An 18291-nucleotide genomic window follows, 5' to 3' on the forward strand; every position below is an offset into this window, starting at 1 on the left:
TGTAGTTTTAGTTGTTGGGGAATACGGCATGTTAGCGCCTTACGATGGTGGTAATCTTTTAGTTAGAACTATGGAGGCAATCAAGTTGTTTTGAACTTATTTTGGACACTAAATGGCGTAGTTGAGAGTGGAGTTTGACTCTTTATGTACAGTTCATGTTTATTTTTGAAGTTTGTTTACGCTACTACGACGCTAACGAGTTAAACAACTAAAACAGCAACAAAAAAAACAGCAACCTGTTTGTCCATTCTTTTTAATTTGTTTACTTTTGCTTTGTCACAACACCACTAAAAAGTACGGATCAATTAAAAAATAAGATAGTGTTAAAACTTTAAAACGTGATATCCCATTGAGGTATTGAGTTACAGCAGTCAGTAACCTTACACCCAGCTTACTTTATAGAACTGATGATGCGAACGTGTAAATTATGGAGAAGACCGTTTTAGCTGTTAATCATGCTTAGCAAATCCTGTGCTAGAAAACGTTAGTTTTTCATTATGGAAGCTTCAATCAGTGTTTCACAAAGTATTCGTGTGTTGATTTTAGCTGTTGAGAGTGGAGATGTCTCAAAGGTAAGATTTTTGGTAATATTTCTTTAGATCTTCAAGATACGAACAGAACCACCATACCTTGGTTCAAAACTTTTTAGTATTTGTGGCTCCAGTGTGGAAAGTTTGGCAGATCTTGAAATTATCTCACAGGTGCAAAAAATTGGGGTTGCCGGCTAACCAAAGTAAAAACATTTAGAAAAAATCTGGTGCATTTTAATTTTGAGGGGTGCAAGTTCGGTTAAAAAACTTTTTTGCAAAGTGGTTGTTAGGGTCCATCCATTGGACACTCAAATCTCTAACTTATGTTTTTATTTTATTTTCTGATTTCTGTGTGACGCTGCGTTGATGTATTATCACTTGATACATTGATCTTGATATGAATTGTTAGGACTAGTCTTTGCTTGCAATAAATTCGCTTTAAATTTTGAAATGTACTTGGTTATTTTTTGTGCGAGTCTTTTAAGCTATGATATTAGCAGGACGCTCTTATATACATTACTGTTTGTTGACTTTGTTGACGTAATTCAATTCTTATGATGGACATTGTTTGCCATCAATGTTCAGAGCATCTTCAGTGACAACATTACATATAGTTGTCATATAACTAGAAAGCAAAATCTTATGTTTTTTATATTATTGTTGTTTAAGCATGGTTTTGTAAATATACACCTTATTCACCTTTCTAGGTTCAGAAGTTACTGGAACAGAATATATCTGTTGAAACAACAGATGCAGATGGTAACAGCCTGATGCATATTGCTGCTGCTAATGGACATGAACATGTTGTAAGAGTCCTTTGTATCAAAGGTAAGCCACAGAGGTATTGGTGGTTTCATTTTAACTAGTACTGGCAAAAAATACAGGAGCCTATTTCTACATGATGCTATTTTTGTTTATTAGTTTTGGTACTACTTAATATAACAAAATTGTTCTTTATTTTTGATACATATGAATGTTACAACAGTAGTTATGGCATTTAACTCATAATTCAATCACCAATGTATAATTATCTATATAATGATGTAACATTCCATTGGTAGTTTTGTAGGATTTTGTGAAAAAAACACCATTTTGCAGTATGAGTATAACAAGAACAAAATAAAATAAATCCCATCTACAATAAATAGCCACTAAGGTTTCCACTTGGTCTATTTCGTTCACTTTTCTATTCAGGTGCTTCATTAGACCGCACAAACCTCTATGGGTGGACGCCTCTGATGCAAGCTGCTCGTTTTGGTCACGAAGATGTGGCTTTGCATCTTCTGAACAACAAAGCGAAGATAAACCACACCACACCAATGGGCATAACTGCATTAACTTTGGCAATACATGGAGGTCATGGCAAGGTAATATCTCAAAAAAAAATATATATTTTTAATCTAAAGCAGTGGTTCCAACATTTTAGGTGCAGAACTTTTGGGTGCAGAATCTTTTAATGCCATCAATGCCAAAATAAACCATTTTTCTCAAATTTATATTTGTTTATTTAAGCCAAAAAAGCTGCATATTTAGAGTTGTTGGTAGATTTAGTGTAGCAGAGAGAGGATATAACTTTCAACAGCCACAATAAAAATTTGTTGATTTTTTAAAAATGTGCATAAACTTGAAAACTTCATGCGTTCCACTCAAAAACATTCACATACAACTTTGTACATGTACCACGGTTTAAGAACCACTGATCGAAAGAAATGCACAATATAAGATAGTTGGTCAATATAACATCTTGTTTTTGTTGTTGTATTTCTGTTGATGCATGTTTGTGCTTTTACAGAAAATTGTGTTAATACTTGGAATTTGTCCCTAATCTGTTTTTTAATATGGCCCAGTTTTGCATCTGGACCAGGAGTCACTATATGTTTTTCATGAAGGTTTGATAACATTTTGTACGATAAAATTGTCTATAAGGCTTAATATAACAAAAATATAATAAGCCTTTATAAATTGTGGTACAAAATTTCATCAAAAATTAGTTTGCAAAATATTGCATTTGAACCACATTTCAACTGTGCTTCATTTTCATTTAATAAATATACCCAGCTGGATTATTTGACTTAGAGGGCAGCAGTTTGGTGATTCTGGTCTGCATGGATAACCATTTACTCAAACCTGAGCCTTTTGTTTATTTTTCAGATGGTTGACCTGCTTCTGAGCAATGGTTTTGCATTAGACGACTCTGACAAGGTGACTTATTTCACCACACCTTTATCTGTGGCAACCCTCCACGGTAGAGATGATATATTAAGGAACCTTCTGAGGAAAGGAATTCCTGCAGATCAGAGCCTGAAAGACACAAATTGGACTGCTCTAATGGTGGCTGCCCTGACTGGTAAATAGTGCAAATATTTGTTGACATTACTTTTAGCCTAGGGTATCCTTAGTATGCCATTACAGGTTTTTTTTAGTATGCTATTACAGGGGGTTTACCAGTGTGTTGTTTGAACGTTTTTTCATCCTTATATAATGTCACCAAAAGTATATACAGATAATATAACATGCCAGTACATAGCCACTAAAAATAAGGTACTATCATTTTATGCTATTATTGGGGGACTAATAAGTCCTTGATTGGTATAACAGCACATAAATTTATGTGTGCTTATAGTAGAAGAAGCAGAATCTGTTTTGATTGTATTGCTAGTCAAGAGATTAGTTTTATTTCATTTGTAGACATCATTGTATTGCTTCATACAGTATAATAAGCACCTCAAACTGCTACGAAAATCACATCAAGAGAACACGTTTTGAAAGTTGGCATTGTATTTCATATAGCACCGTATTTGCTGTAATTTGTGTTTTGTCAGGTTAAATCCTAAAAGAACCCGTTTGGAACTTTATATTTCTCAAACAAGATATTTGCTGTAAATTGTTTTTTGGCAGGTTAACTCCCAAAAGAACCCGTTTGGAACTTTATATTTCTCAAACAAGATATTTGATGTAAATTGTTTTTTTTTTTGCCCAGGTCATTTCCCCCAAAAAACCGTTTGGAACTGGGTATAATATTTCATAAAACACAAAGTTTGCTGAAATTTCATTTTGTTCGTCAAGCTTATATTCCAAAAGACCCCGTTTTAAAACTTGTATTATATTTAGTCAACAATAAATTTGTTGATAATATTTTTTTTTTGTTTGGAACGTCAAAAAAAAAAAAAAAAAAAAAAACGAGAATCGCCAAAATCACAATGTTTTGAAATATTTGACGTTCCCAGGAGACAGCGAAAGACCGTAAGGTTCATCAAGTCAGCTGTCTCCTGGTTTAGATTCAGTTCGAAAAAACGATAAAATTGGAATGCTAAATTTAAATTACATAATTGACATTACTTGTATTACTTACAATACAAGTAATTGAATTTTAATTTCTTTGCCCAGATCATTTCCCAAAAGAACCTGTTTGTAACTGGGTATTATGTTCCACAAAACACAAAATTTTGTTAAATTTTAATTTCTTTGCCCAGGTCAACTCCCAATGGCCCGTCTTTTGGTCGACAAGGGGGCAAATGCCAACTTCAAGAATCGGCTGGGCAAAACAGCCCTGGAAATCGCCACCGATTATGGAATGAAGGAGGTCCGTGGTTACCTGGACAGGAAAACAACGGAAAAACCTGAACGCGTTGTTGAAAAGAACGACAGCATTATAACGGCAGTCAAAGAGGGTACAGTGGTTGCGCTTTCCAACATAATTTATTAACCGTTGGACCATAAAGAAATGCGGTTAAAAATTCAAATTTTTAACTTTTTTTTTTTTTTTTTTTGTGTTGAATATGACATTTTTTCTGTTTTGTTTTCAAATTATATTAAAAAGACGTCGAGCGATTCTATTTTTGATCTTTTAAATGCGATAGAATGTCTTTGAAAAGTCTTTAAATATCTTGAATTTTTTTCATAAAACTATGTGACAACCCAGTCATACAAAATTAGGTAGCTTTTTGGTGAACGTGACAAATAAATTTCCAATCATTTGATGTTCAAAATAAAAAAGTTTAATTGTTAAAGAAACCCTTCCAACTTCTTTGTGGGCTTTATTTTTTTAACCAGTGTTTTCATGTCATGGATTCCATTTATGCGAAATAACATAAATAACTTCTATCAAGTTAAAAGTGACATGACCTTTTTTGAAATAATTAGATATTTTGCCAAGAGGGTGTGAAAATATACGTAATTCTATTCTTATTTAATAATAGGATCCTATGAAAAGGTTGCCGCCATGTTGAAACAAGATTCCGGTCAGGCGAACAAATCTTCAAGCGACGGGGCAACTCCGCTAATGTACGCTTCCATCACGGGACAAATCTACACGATAAAGCTTCTCATTGAACACGGAGCCGACATTGACGCCACCGATTACGAAAACGGGTGGACGGCCCTTATGCAGGCAACCTATTACGGGTATAATAAAACTCTAAATTTTAAGATAGAAAAATGAATGTTAAAAGTTGGGATTTGTCTATTATGTCAGATTCCTATAGACAATGAACCATTCACACATATGTGTGTTAATAGCTGAGATCTGGCCCTTCGAAGCTGCTTTTTGACCAAGGACTACGGCTTACGTATAATTAGTACACCGAAAGCCATCGCAGACTCACCGAATCTGTTGATCTATGATGCAAGCAGAGCAGACTAGAAAAACAACTAGCCTGCAGTGAGGTTCGAACTCACGACCTGCGGTCAAGCCGGGACCGTCGCTCTACCAACTGAGCTATGCAGGCTCAGAGAGGAGCGAGTCGAGAAACAACCATGCGCCAATACTTGCACATTTTGTTAGTACAAGCAACCTCATTGAAGGGGATCCACATTCAATGATATATTCCTATAGACAACTGATAGTATTAAGTTAGCTTTGTCTAGGGATGTTCGATACTTGACATTTTAGGCCGATACCCGATATTTCGGACAAAAGTTTTGCCTTCCGATCTCATACCAAATGACGCCATTACTGTGCTTAAACGCAAAATAGATGAAATTAACGTTTAAACGTAAGTTTTTTAGGCTAAAAGGTTGTTAGGCTAAAATTTGGTATCGGATCGCGATAATTTTAGTCGAAGTATCGGGGATATCCGGTAAGACAATTTAAACCAGGGTGGTCCAAACCCAGGCACGCGGGCCACATGTGGCCTGTGACATCATTGTTTGTGGCCTGCGAAGCACTTAGAATTATTGCAATGCGTACCTTTGAGGGTTTATTCAAAGAAACCTAATTGACCAACGAACAGTAAGCATACTGCAATTGTTCGGTTATGATCACATTTTTCCGGTTATACCATTAAATAAACCATTTCACTATCGCTCACCAAATTCGGATCCAGGGTGTGGCAAGAACGCCTAATTTTTGTATGTGTTACACTCGTTTGAGAGAAGCCGCAGTGCGTCCTATATGGACATTTCTAAAATGCTGTATTGCGAACTTATAAGTTATATTTGCGTTTTAAACTAAATGTGCGATAAAATATATCGCGCTGCTTGAAAGGATTGTTTTACAGATTTTCACTGCGATTTTAGTCTAAACGCCCTGACCTTTTCCAAGATGCAAATTTATCTGGTTAATACCTTTTTGCGCGAAACAATAGCTTCTTTGTAATTTAGAGATTGTGCAGTATGCAAGATCTCTCTTAAAATTTTAGTAAGATACGCACGCGGTTTTAGCGAACATTCTACGCTCATAAAATGCAGTCTTCTGAACGTTTTTTTGTCAAATACGCAAATTTTTCGCGCTTTGCGCGCACCATTTTCCCCAGTCTCATAACACTCGCTTTCATTTGCGCACAAGTTAGACGATATCAGCAAGTTTCTGAAGCTTACATGTCTTTGACGATGCTTTGTTACGGGTCACTTTTCACCATTTTATGTCCCGGTCAAATGAATGATCCGCTCCTGGTACGCATGCAGCTAATTTACGTGGCCCGCGATGCAGTCAACCTTGGACCACCCTGATTTAAACCACTGTGTTTCGCAAATTTATTTTTTTAGTTTCTTTTTTCTTTTTGCTTTGACTTTCACACAATTTCTTGACCAGTAAACCTAGATAAAATGAATGATGTATTTCACCGTTTACTTACGATTAAAACGAACTGATGTATAGACAACCCTAATGTTGGCAAATTTATAGGATAGCAAAAAAGCCAAATGCAAGTAATTTGTGGATGCCGTGTTTTTTCTTTACCTGAAAGAAGACTGTACATTTTGTAAAATATGTTGAATATTATCTGACGTGATTGTTTGCCATTATTTTATCTGTGTGCAAACGAAGAAAATAAACATCCCAGAATGGCTTAAATAGCAAACAACTGTCCCCTTTACCCGATGTGCTTTATTTACACAAGACCGAGTGACGAAAGTAATCCCTTCCGGTAAAATTATTCGATTGGCTATATATGTTGTGACTTGACTTAAGTACACTTGAGTCACTGATTCGAATGCCTTGGATTATGTGTTTTTAAATGAGTATACTTGGACTTAGGCCAGTAAGCAAAATTTCTATATACAGTGACCCAAATGGTTTCACTAAACGACCATTTGGCAAAGTGGCGTTGTATACATTATTTGTTTAACCTAAAACAGTTTGAATGCTTTTTCATATAGCGTTATTGTTGTCTTCTATTTAAATATTTTGCCGAATTGAACGAGTTTAGATATTTTATTACATTAACATGACTTTTAACTTTGGGTAAAATAATTATTGTCGGTACGCCAAAAAATGTTCTTTTTTTGACCAAGCCACCCCGCCATCTCCTTGAATGTATTCTGACTAAGGTTTTAGTTGTATATTTGTACACCAAATCGAATATGATAATCTCAGGTTTCCTAAGGTTACCTGTTTTAGACCCAGAGCTTTAACGTAACTTTGTGATGCCATTTCTAAAAGTTTTTTCTTAATTTTCGCACGTTGCGTAAATAAATTTTTCTACTTTCTACATTTCATAGGTTTATTTTATTTTTTAAATGTGCTTTTTTTGCTCTTCGATTTTATTTTGATTTACGTTATTGATTGTATTTGATTGCAGAAAAACTCAGGCCGCCATAGCGTTGATCAAGTTTGGTGCCAACGTCCACATCCAAGCGCACAACGGGGTCACCGCCTTTGACATGGCCATGCTTATAAGTAGGTTTACTTTGTTCAGAAGTTTTTTAACGCTAAAACGTTTTCATGTAAATGCCCTTCGTAGCAATCGCCAGGACATCGACATTTCTACCTTTGGATCACCGCACCCCTGGCGCGTATAAACATAATTAAAATAAACCAAAAAACAGTAAAACACGGTATTAGGCGTTTGTTTAAAAGACCTATATATATATATATATATTGCGGTGGAATTGGTGATCTTACTTTAACGAGCATGTTTTCATTTCAACAAACGTACATCTTTATAAAAGTCTTGCTTTCACAAAACGTGTCCCAAGACTTTCTCCATCTAGTTGGTGAGTCGTAGAAAATGTGAAAATATAGCAAACAAAAAAAGTAAGGGGTTGCGAACCACTGCATTTGAACCAACGCCGCTTCAAACAAATTTTAACGTGTGGTAATTTTAATTCTTGGCCAACGTTTCGGCAACCTATGTAAGCCGCCTTCGTCAGAGAGAATGACGCAGAACCCTGGTACAATAAACGAGATGCTTATAACATGCCGAGAGCATCACGTCTGTCACCATGAACATCAAAACAGACGTGATGCTCTCGGCATGTTATAACTACATCGTTTATTGTACAAGGGTTCTGTGTCATTCACTCTGACGTTGGTCAAAGAATTGAAATTACCAGAGGAGCTGTTTTTTGATTTGTAAAATTTAAAATTTTTCACTTGTTTCCATTCAGACCTTAACGACACGACCCTCTTCCGCCTCCTTGCGGAAAAGGTGATGCAGGGCAAACGGGCGCAGGACGAAGGGACCGAATCCACGCAGCTCACCAAGGCCTGGCAGAGCGGTTCCGGGTCACTGCTCACCGACCTTCACTCGCAAGTGTCTAAGTCGCCAGGTGGGGCTAAAGAGTAAAACATTTTTTCGTTGTTTTTTACCAACTTTGATCTCCCATTGTTTGCGCTGATTCTATTTTAAATACGTGCGTTAGTTTTAAATGAATCGTTAGCGGTGGGAAAATTTGTTAGGATTATTGCAGAGCAAAAATTGTTTAAACTTATAATTCAAAAAATAAGTTTAAATGCAAGAAATTAAATATCTGGATTTTTTTTCAGGAGCATGAACTTTCAGAAGCATGAACTACGTAACAAAAAAATTTTTTTTTTACACGACTTGGTCCTTTGACTGGACTAGCGAATTGCCGCATACTTTTGAATTTGTAACCAATCGCATTGATATAATCGTAACAACTGCAGGGAATTAAACTGCTTAACGCCAAATAACCTTTGAACGTTTTAAATTAACATTTTAGTTTGTTTAAACATAGTAATGACGTCATATGTTATCCGATCAGATTGTGAGACTTTTTTCCAAATCGGTATCGAAATAAAGTGTCTTGTATCGGACATCTGTAAGCAAAGGTCTACCATTTGGTTTAAGGAGAAATAAATCTGTTTAATTGTAATTCAGAAAGACAACGGTAAATGCCAACTTACATATATATGCTAATTCACATATATATCAATGATCGGTCATCAATGGATTTTTGTTTTGTTTTTGCTGTTGAATGCCAATAAAACTAGTTTATTTCTAATAAAAGTCCGTTTTTCCTGCAGGCAACACGACCAACCTGACAGGCACGAAGCGTACTTTCTGGTCAAAGGTGACCCGCAGTGTTCGAACCATGAAACTTCCCCGGCCCTTTAAACCGACCAACAAGGTGCTTAACTTTGAGGAGACCCTTATTGCACCTGACGAGACTGACCGTAATCAGAAATGTGAGGGACTTGCTTGTTTGATTTTTTAGTAAAAGTGGCTACTCGACGAATCGCAAATTTTGTTAAAAAATATAGGGTTTGTATCATAGCCATTGTTTCCGGTGTTTTAATTCCCAATAAAATCAATTTTTTAAAGGGTTCAAAGACTTGAAGAAGACTAGTTTTTCAACTATACGCGAAGTCCATTTAATAGAAGTACTATTAGGTGGTATTTGATATAGGTTCAAATTAATTCAATTTATCTTTTTACCGAACGTTTGGACACCAAAGGATTTATTACAGCGCTTAGCAATGTTACCTTGCCCATTCTTAAGAGTTATTTTTGATCGACTCTCGGCCAAGTCTTTACCAACTATCCGTTCAAAACATGTGTCAGATTAGGCGCAATATGTCAGTCTTGCATATGTCAGTTTTGCATTAAACTGTAACAATGAAACACCGCCCCTCAATATTGTGTTTCATTTCCAGTTGATGCCAACGGAACAAGCAACATAACGATTACAGAGGTAAGATCGGAACCGATTTATTTTTATCCGTAATTTTTATTGAGCTACTTTATATATGCTAGTGACTGCGGTACCTTCTTGCAATGACCTAGATAAATTTGGTAAAATACTACTATTTGGAATACTGTAATAAAATTAGAGTTAAGCTGAATTACAAATCACCCCTTTTAAAGTGGTTCTCAACCGGGGTGCCGTGGCGCATTGAACACAAACATTTCTCTTAAAAGTTGTTGTAATACTTTTTAACCATTTTTTCTCTTTAAACAGTTTTAAACTGTTTCATTGCCTTTTTCAATTGAATCGCTTTCAGCCCAACAACCTGGCCCCTTCCACTCACTTCCCAATGGACAAGCTCTCGCCGGTGATTCCCCCCTTCCAGACCAGCACCGGCATGGACAAGCAGTCTATGACGTCACAGAGGAAGATGTCGTCATCAAAGACGTCGATGTCGAACAGCCTGAACAGCAGCGGGGAGGTTAGTGCTTTAATTTTTGGCCGCGTAAAGTTCTTGAAACGATGAAACTTATTGATTTTTTTCGTTGAGAAACTTTTTTCAAGGCGCTCTCGTTAGTAAAAAGATAATAAATTAGTTTAAACGAATTATGTTGTTTAATCGTGAGAGCCACCTTAAATTGCACACTTTAAACAAACCAAAAGTCCGATTCGTCGTTAAATCAGTTCGGTAAAGTTTAATCAAAAGTTAACTTTGGGTTAGGTTTGAATAAAAATTGTTAAATTCGGTATTACAGTTTCATGTAGTGTAGTTGAAAATTTTTCACGAAATATCTCTACCATAGCCGATATAATTAAGATGCCTGTCAAAACGACCACCCTAACACGTATTAGTATTCACACTGTGTGTTGGCTACATAAATTCCATCACGGCGTCGAAGCTCCTACAATTTATTGACTTGTATCTACAAAAAGCGATTGAATCCAAGTCGGAACAGCAATAATAATAATAATAATCGACAACTTAAACAAGCGAAATCAACACGGTACAGCATCCTAAAAAACAAATACAAATGTCAGAGTCTCATAAATCCGGTTAAAGAACTGCTGTTGGCGACTTGCTCTAGGCTAGGGCTTCTTAAACATTTTTACCGCGGACCTCCCAAATTTTTTTTCGCTTCGCGTGGACCCCGATAGGCAAGACATTTTTTCGATACAACTAGACTTCAGAAATCTACTGATTTCGTTCAAAAACTAATTTCTTTGAAAAATTGATTGCTTTTTAAATATACACTAACATTTCAATTAGGCCTTCACGGACCCCATAAAACTAGTTCACGGACCCCCAAGGTGTCCATAGACCCCAGTCTGAGAACCTCCTTTCTAAGCATACATAACTAACCAATACTCCAGTGCTCCCCAACCATTTTCAGTTCGCGACCCACTTTTAGTGCAAGTTTTATTGTGCAACCCACAATAAGATATGATCAAATAAATAAGGTTACATAAAACCTCCAACTGTATTACGTGCGTACTACAATAGTTTATGCGCCACAACACATTTAATTGTTAAATATACGTGACATTGTTGCATAAATGTTACGTGGTAATGCAAAAATTTCCCGATCTAATAGAAAACTGTAACGTTTAGAGATGCTTTGCGACCCATGAAAGCTGCCATTCGTGTTGTGGCAAGTCGCTTTGATGTGGCAACTGTCACTGCCATTGTCACACTTGTCAACGTATGTCGTATGTAGATTAAAAACTTGTTTATATTGTTTATGTCCTTCTATGATTGTGTCTGTAATAGTCTGTTTGTAACCCATTGAGCTTTTCAAAGATAACTCGTCAACGTCTGTAATTGAACTTTTACAACACTTTTATATTTGTTAAACTCGCGACCCTGAATCACTGCAATACTCCATTCCTTTCTTAGAGTTCCGCAAGTCGCTGCGTCGTCCGTCCATCCAAATTCCTCTACAGCCCCAACAGCTCGGGTCGTTACGCCAGTGGAGCCGGGGGGAATTCCCACAGCCCCCACTCGTCGGGTGGGGCCGCGTCGGCCACGCAGAGCTTCACCCTGGGGCACCGCCGCTTACCCTCGTCGGGGGCGCACGAGCCCCACAATGTGTCGGGTGAGTTTTTGTGATAAAGTACCTGTATTTAATATACAGAGTGTTAAAAAAGCATATATATTTTTTCTGAGTTCATCAGACTATTATTTAGGGGAAGCAGCTAAATCTGCATGTATTGAGATCCGCGCATGACTAGCAAGCAGTTATAACAGTACACAGTGACTTTTCAAACACCCTATATTACATTAAAAATAACAATAAAAAAAACAACAATGAAGAAATCATTTGCCTAAATGTATAAAGTTTTTAAATTATCAAGGTTGGTGGATTTAATTACAGATTAGCTTAAATAAATGGGACCATTCTTCCAAGAAAAAAAACAAGAGGTAAGGGTTGGACATGATTCTTTTCAGCCAAAGTGCTAATGTAAAGCAGTATGACAGAATGCTGACGTTGCCCGACGAATCAGCCAGAAACCATAGAAGTTGGTGCAAAAAACTTTAATTTGGTGCAAAAACACACAAGTTCGTACAGGAATGTTTTTTTACCTCGGTAATTATTTAAATATTTCAACTTTTAGTGGACAATTGCTTAATCGTTCCCTTGTTTGTCGACTAAACATGACAAGGTATATACATTCGTTAGGCGGACACACTTTTAGAGAAGTGTCCCACCAAAAAACAATTTTGGTCAAAACTGCTCGTAAGCAGAAAACTAACAAGATTCTTCCAGTCTAATGCAAAGTACCAAATTATCAGGAGACCGCCACTCGGACACTGTATTGTCCAAGATTGCGAAGAGACGTCAGCGAAAGTACGCTTCTACACCGGGAAGGTGAGTAAAGTGTAGTTCACGTTTATTATGACCCGGCACCTTAACTCTCTTAATCGGCACGAGAAGTAGAATTTTTTAACTTCAATTTGGTCGCTCAAATAATTCCGACCAATTATGTGAGGCGATGGAGTCCATATGAAATCGACTTTGGGAATTTTTAAAATAGATTTACACAATTATGACAGGCTGTTGTGTAAAGGCACAACAATTACTCCAAAAACCTTAAAAAATTACCAATGCCTAATAGACTAAACCTTGTTCATGAGTGCTTTAGCTAACGAAATACCTGGATAGTTAAAATCGATACCAGTAGGTAAAAATGGGAAAAGTAGTAACGCTACAATAGCCTAAATATAGTTGTATTCTTGTTTCAGCATGGACAATGTTCAAATACGGTCGACTGTTTCCGCTGAGCAACTGTCAATCGCAGCTCAGGTAAATTGAACTTAACTTGGTACTATGTTGGTCTGTTATGTTTAAAGTTTTTTTAGCCCAGTGGTTCCCAATCTTTTTTGTCTTGCGGCATCCTAAGAAAATTTAAACATTTTGCGGCACCCTTACTAACATTTTCCCTAAGTTGTTTACTGTTATGTTGCATGAAACGAAACTAAAGAAGTCCACATCAACTGTGCACAAAGCAGAAAAAACTTCTTAATTTGTGTCACTCTAATCGGACATAAAAATTGTATCAAGAAGCTTATCAATAGAACAAAAATTTGAACCTAAAAAAGTTGAAATATCCGGAACTCTTGGTTAAAAACCACACCCCGGTTGGGAACCACTGCTATAGTGTTAAGAGACGAGTCAGTTAGTCATTTACAGTTTTCTTTAGCAAACTGATTCAATTTGTAAGTTGTTTCTCGTTGAACATAACAATAAACTGTCTTTTATTCAGTAATTAACCGTATTGATCAAAACGCGGCAATCACTTCTCAGAATTATTAGATGAATCGATTTTTTGTTCAAATATGCTCTTTAGCATTTTCTATTGTCACGTCACAGATAACCCTGTCGTAACAGAAGGTGATGTAGCCGAAAACATTCTGGTGAAAAACGCATTTATCAGCATATTTGCCTCATTTATTAGAAATATGTCCAACTTTATGTGGAAGGGAGCTTTCCAAACTTGGGTCCGGACCCCATTCGAGGTAGCTTAACGAGTTTTAAGGGTCCGAGTTTTAGGGGTATTTGTCTTGACTAGGGATGTTCCATACTTGACATTTTATTCTGATACCGATAGCCGTAATTCTTGACAAAAAGTATCGCAATTCGATCCGGTAGATAATGACGTCATTGCTAGGCTTGAGCAATCAAAACGACAAAATTAAAACGTCAAAATAAAATTTTAACAAGGAAAAATTAAATAATGATAACATTTAATTGTTCTACCATTCAAATCAGTAGCAATCCAAACTACCTAACATATTTAAACTGTCAAATGATTTATTATTATCGTTTTAATTCACGAAGAAAGATAATCTCCAGACAATATCATGTATAACTAAATCAACTTGCACTCGAATACGGTGCGCGGAATTCCTAAAACTTCCTTATGGACCCCCCAGTTTGATAACTACTTGTCCAGACCCGACAACATTGCATAATTTGTGGCCACGAGAGATTCGCGCGAAAAGTTTTTATTTTTTGACCGACATTATTTCACGCCATCTGATGTCACTGGCAGGGTTTTGGGCAAGGTTGTCACTCAAAACATCTTTGGCTGTTTTGAACTGAAATACAATCAGGTTTACGCCAAACAGTGCTACAGCAAATCCCTTATCTTTATCTCCTAACGTCACACGCCCCTTTGTGTCGTCACAGAAAGCCATGCAGCAGCAACAGCAGAGCAACAACCAGTCAAGCAGAGCGCACAGGAGGCGCACGAGCAGTCGGGCGGAGTCGGTAGCCTCCTCCCAGAGCACCAACTCCACTCTCACTCCCACCCACTCCCCGAGGAGCGTTAGGAGGTCGGAGAAGTCGGACGCCTCCTCCGCTCGGAGCAAGAGGAGCAGCAAGAGCGTCCCGAGAGCGGCCCCACCGTCGCTGGACGAGGAAGGTGGGGCGTTAAATTTGTTTGGCTGCTTTTTTAGGCGGACATAGTAGAAATCAGTGGTATTGTTTTCTAAAAAACTATTTAGACTTCATTTCAGTTTCACATTTGTTTGACCCCAAAAGCAGGTTTCTGAAGTCTTTTTGTGTTATGAGGTCAATTTATAACATCATATTGGAAAAATCCCGCCGACCCTGGGAGCGCGGACCAATGTTTTTAGTCGGTATCCGCGTTAAATTTGTTTTTTCGGAGCCCCTGATTTGACATACATTCGGTTCCTGTAAGACAAGCTTTAGTTAGGTCTTCTTCCGAACTATGCTATATTACAACTATTGTTATTCTAAGTTTTTGGTGGAAGTTGTTGCTTGGGTTAAACTTAAGACTCTTAAGAGTCCAATAGCTCTCGAAATGTGCCTTAAGTTTGCGGCACGTGTACAACTTCAATAGAAATGTCAGAACATTTTATTCCTATACTGATACCCGATATATGTATCGCTACCAGGACGGCTTAACTACAATTAGATGAAATTGGAACGTTCGTTGAGAATATTTTACAGATTTAAGTCCATAATTTGGTTTAGTCGTAAAAATACTTAAAGTCGGTCTCAAAACGTGTTTAAATAATTAAACATGTATGTGTTCATTTAAGACGAGCTTAGCGGAATTCTGCTGAAGCTCTCGCTTGAGAAGTACCATCCTATCTTCGAAGAACAGGAGATTGACATGGATGCCTTCCTGACCCTCACCCATGGGGACCTCAGCGAACTCGGAATCACGCAAGAGTTGCCAAGACAACAGATCCTACAGGCCATCAGTCAAGTCAAGGTAAATATAGGGCTTTTTTGTAATGTTTTTGGTGCTGACTAACTGTTATGTTGGCCCAGAATCTTCATATTTTTCGCACTGGTAAACTGTTACAGGCTACAGCGTTTCGACTAAGATTTATGGACTCTGTACTAGAGATGGTGAAAATATAAAATTTGTGTTTAATGCCCGCACCGCAATTTGATAAGTTGTTCGCAAGCTGCGCTGCACCGCAAATTATTTTCGAAATCTTAAGCTGCACTGCACCGCAAAATTTGAGCACTATAAGCAATATATTCCAACACTTAAAAACACCATTACAAACACCTAGAAAGGCAGTTCAAACATAAAAGTACGGATAACAGCTACTTTTTAGTGATGAAACATCCATGTTTAAACTGCTTACTATTTCACTTCAATTAACTAAAAACACAACCTTGTCATGCTGCACGGCGCGGCAAAATCTTTAGACTTATTTACGCGGCGCTGTGCAGTAATTTGGCCAAACCGCGCAAGCGGTCGCATACGCTGCGCGGTTGACATCTCTACTCTGTACCTTATAAAACGTCTGTAAACAAACAGCTGGTGCTAAGGCTTTGTTTAGGTTCGTTTTTGTCATTCTCGCTAAGTTGGACTTCTGACGCTGGTAAACTGTTAACGCCCCTTGTTTACGATTCGAAACGTTTCTCTTTTTTTCTAGTTGGCCTACCACAAAGAAAAGTTTTGTGCTCCTTTTTTTTCGATTGCTTTATGTCGTCATTTTGGTTTACGTAAGCTATAGCCTGAAATTTGGGCCTGGTACAACATTAGGCTGCAGCTTTTCTGTTTTAGTTTTAAATTTTGAATCTGATATGGCCGCGAACTGTAAATTTTGAAGGCGGAATAGCATATGGTGGATATTTTCCAACCATGTATTGTGAGGGACTGAATTATATGACACCCCTAGAAGTGGATTGTTGAATATCAATTCGTTACATAAGTTGGGGGAATACAGGCTGTAAAGTCTGAGCCGGACTCGGGACTCGACGAAATTATACATTTTGCCGGAGTCGGACTCGGGTTTATGTTTTTGGCCGGAGTCGGACTCGGGTTATTTTTAACCGACTCCGCAGCCCTGGTTCGTAGGCTAGCCTCAAATCGAAAAGTTTTTTGCGCCTGGTGCAACATTAGGCTGCAGCTTTCTGTTTTAGAGCCCCTAACTGGGGCTAATTGTTTTTTCGGATTGTTTATACCCGTTAAATGAGTTCCGATTAGTTAACATCGAACTATTTGCCGCCGATAAACTCAAACTGTTGCAGCCTTGCGCTTAAATTCCTAATACATCTGCCTTTTTACAAGGACAACAAACAGAAGACTGGTTCTACTCCTTTGTTCGGAAATGGCCCACGAAGCACTTCATCGCAATCAGGATCTAATCAAGGTAAGTAACATTTGAAATGTCTACCAGGTTTTGTTCACTGTAGGCCTATAATCCTAATTCGTCACACTCTTTTGGCAAAGTGGAAAATGTTTAAGACTTTTTTATCTTTGTTTACGTTTTTAGTGAGATTATTTTCTTTTTTAAAGATAAGGAACAAAGTATTTCTTGTTCGGACGGACTTTCAAGTATTGGTCGTTGTCGGCCGATGTCAGAACTAGGGACGCGATATTTCTTATTTTTGTTTGATACTAATACTTTGGACAAAAGTACAGCCGATACGATACCAAATGACGTCATTGCTATGTTCAAATAAGGAATATTGATGAAGCGCTTGAAAACCTACCTTTATTGTTGACATCCTATTTTCTGAAAAAATCCCCTTTTATCTGGAAACCGTTCAGCTAATTGACAAAGCATGACTGAAATGCCTAAATTAATTTGTTGTATTTTTAGGTTCTTCACAGGGACACCGCGTTACACAATGGTCCTACAACTCTTTACCGCACATCTCGTCCTAAACCTAGCTCAAGTGCCAGCAGTATACGTTGCTTTACCTGTTCGCCATTCTCTTCTTCCCTGAATGTATTGTCTCCGTGCCTTTATCTACCTAACCATGTGCTATTGTGCTATATACTCGCTTCCACACAACTACTGTGCCAAATAAAGTGCAGAGATTATTATTACCTACACCACAGTGTGGAAAAAATAACAAAAAAGCTATTTACAGCTTGTTTTACAAACAAAAATTAGGCCTAACCTAACTTTATAAAAAATATTTAATGAAAGTTTACGTATATTTCGCTCTTATATATACTGACGGTGTATCCGCGTCAAGTTTGTAAGAAGACATTTTAGTTTTCCCATGACCTACCCTACAGCAACGCAGAGCGCTCCGTTTTTAGCGTAGTTAATTAAAGCATGTGATGTGTATTAACGTCAGCGTAAGGGGATTTTCATGAAAGGTTAGTCTTCCGCTTTTGTGCCGTTGGAGAACTGATACTATTTTAGTATCAGTTGTAAACAAGTCTTTTTAATATGACTCGAGCCCGAAACAAGCAATTTTAAAACAAATAGAAGGTCAAGTCAATTTATAAGTTAATAGTTACCAACGTCGAGTCCCATTCGCAGTCAAAAAGCAATATATAACTTACAATTTAGGTGACCACTGATCACGTTACATTCTGAGCAATATTTTGCACAGCAATCACCAAAACGACGCAATAGCAAACTAGGATTTTTACATATAACGAT

General features: G+C 37.4%; 1 protein-coding gene across 1 annotated transcript; it reads left to right on the forward strand.

Annotated features, from left to right (window-relative positions):
- Positions 1-288: 288 nt before the first annotated feature.
- On the forward strand, positions 289-17727 carry LOC146162588 (ankyrin repeat and SAM domain-containing protein 6-like). The gene is made up of 18 exons (XM_083384687.1): positions 289-572; positions 1238-1358; positions 1725-1897; positions 2682-2877; positions 4004-4201; positions 4730-4934; positions 7550-7647; positions 8358-8519; positions 9238-9399; positions 9868-9905; positions 10216-10380; positions 11794-11992; positions 12691-12766; positions 13141-13201; positions 14609-14822; positions 15466-15641; positions 16959-17040; positions 17494-17727. Exons 1-18 carry the CDS (start codon positions 498-500, stop codon positions 17556-17558), a joined length of 2466 nt encoding a protein of 821 aa, XP_083240813.1. The 5' UTR covers positions 289-497; the 3' UTR covers positions 17559-17727.
- The last annotated feature ends 564 nt before the right edge of the window (positions 17728-18291 follow it).

Source organism: Ascidiella aspersa, chromosome 3 (genome assembly GCF_963924565.1).
Source record: "Ascidiella aspersa chromosome 3, kaAscAspe10.2, whole genome shotgun sequence".
In the NCBI taxonomy this organism is placed as follows: Eukaryota; Metazoa; Chordata; class Ascidiacea; order Phlebobranchia; family Ascidiidae; genus Ascidiella; species Ascidiella aspersa.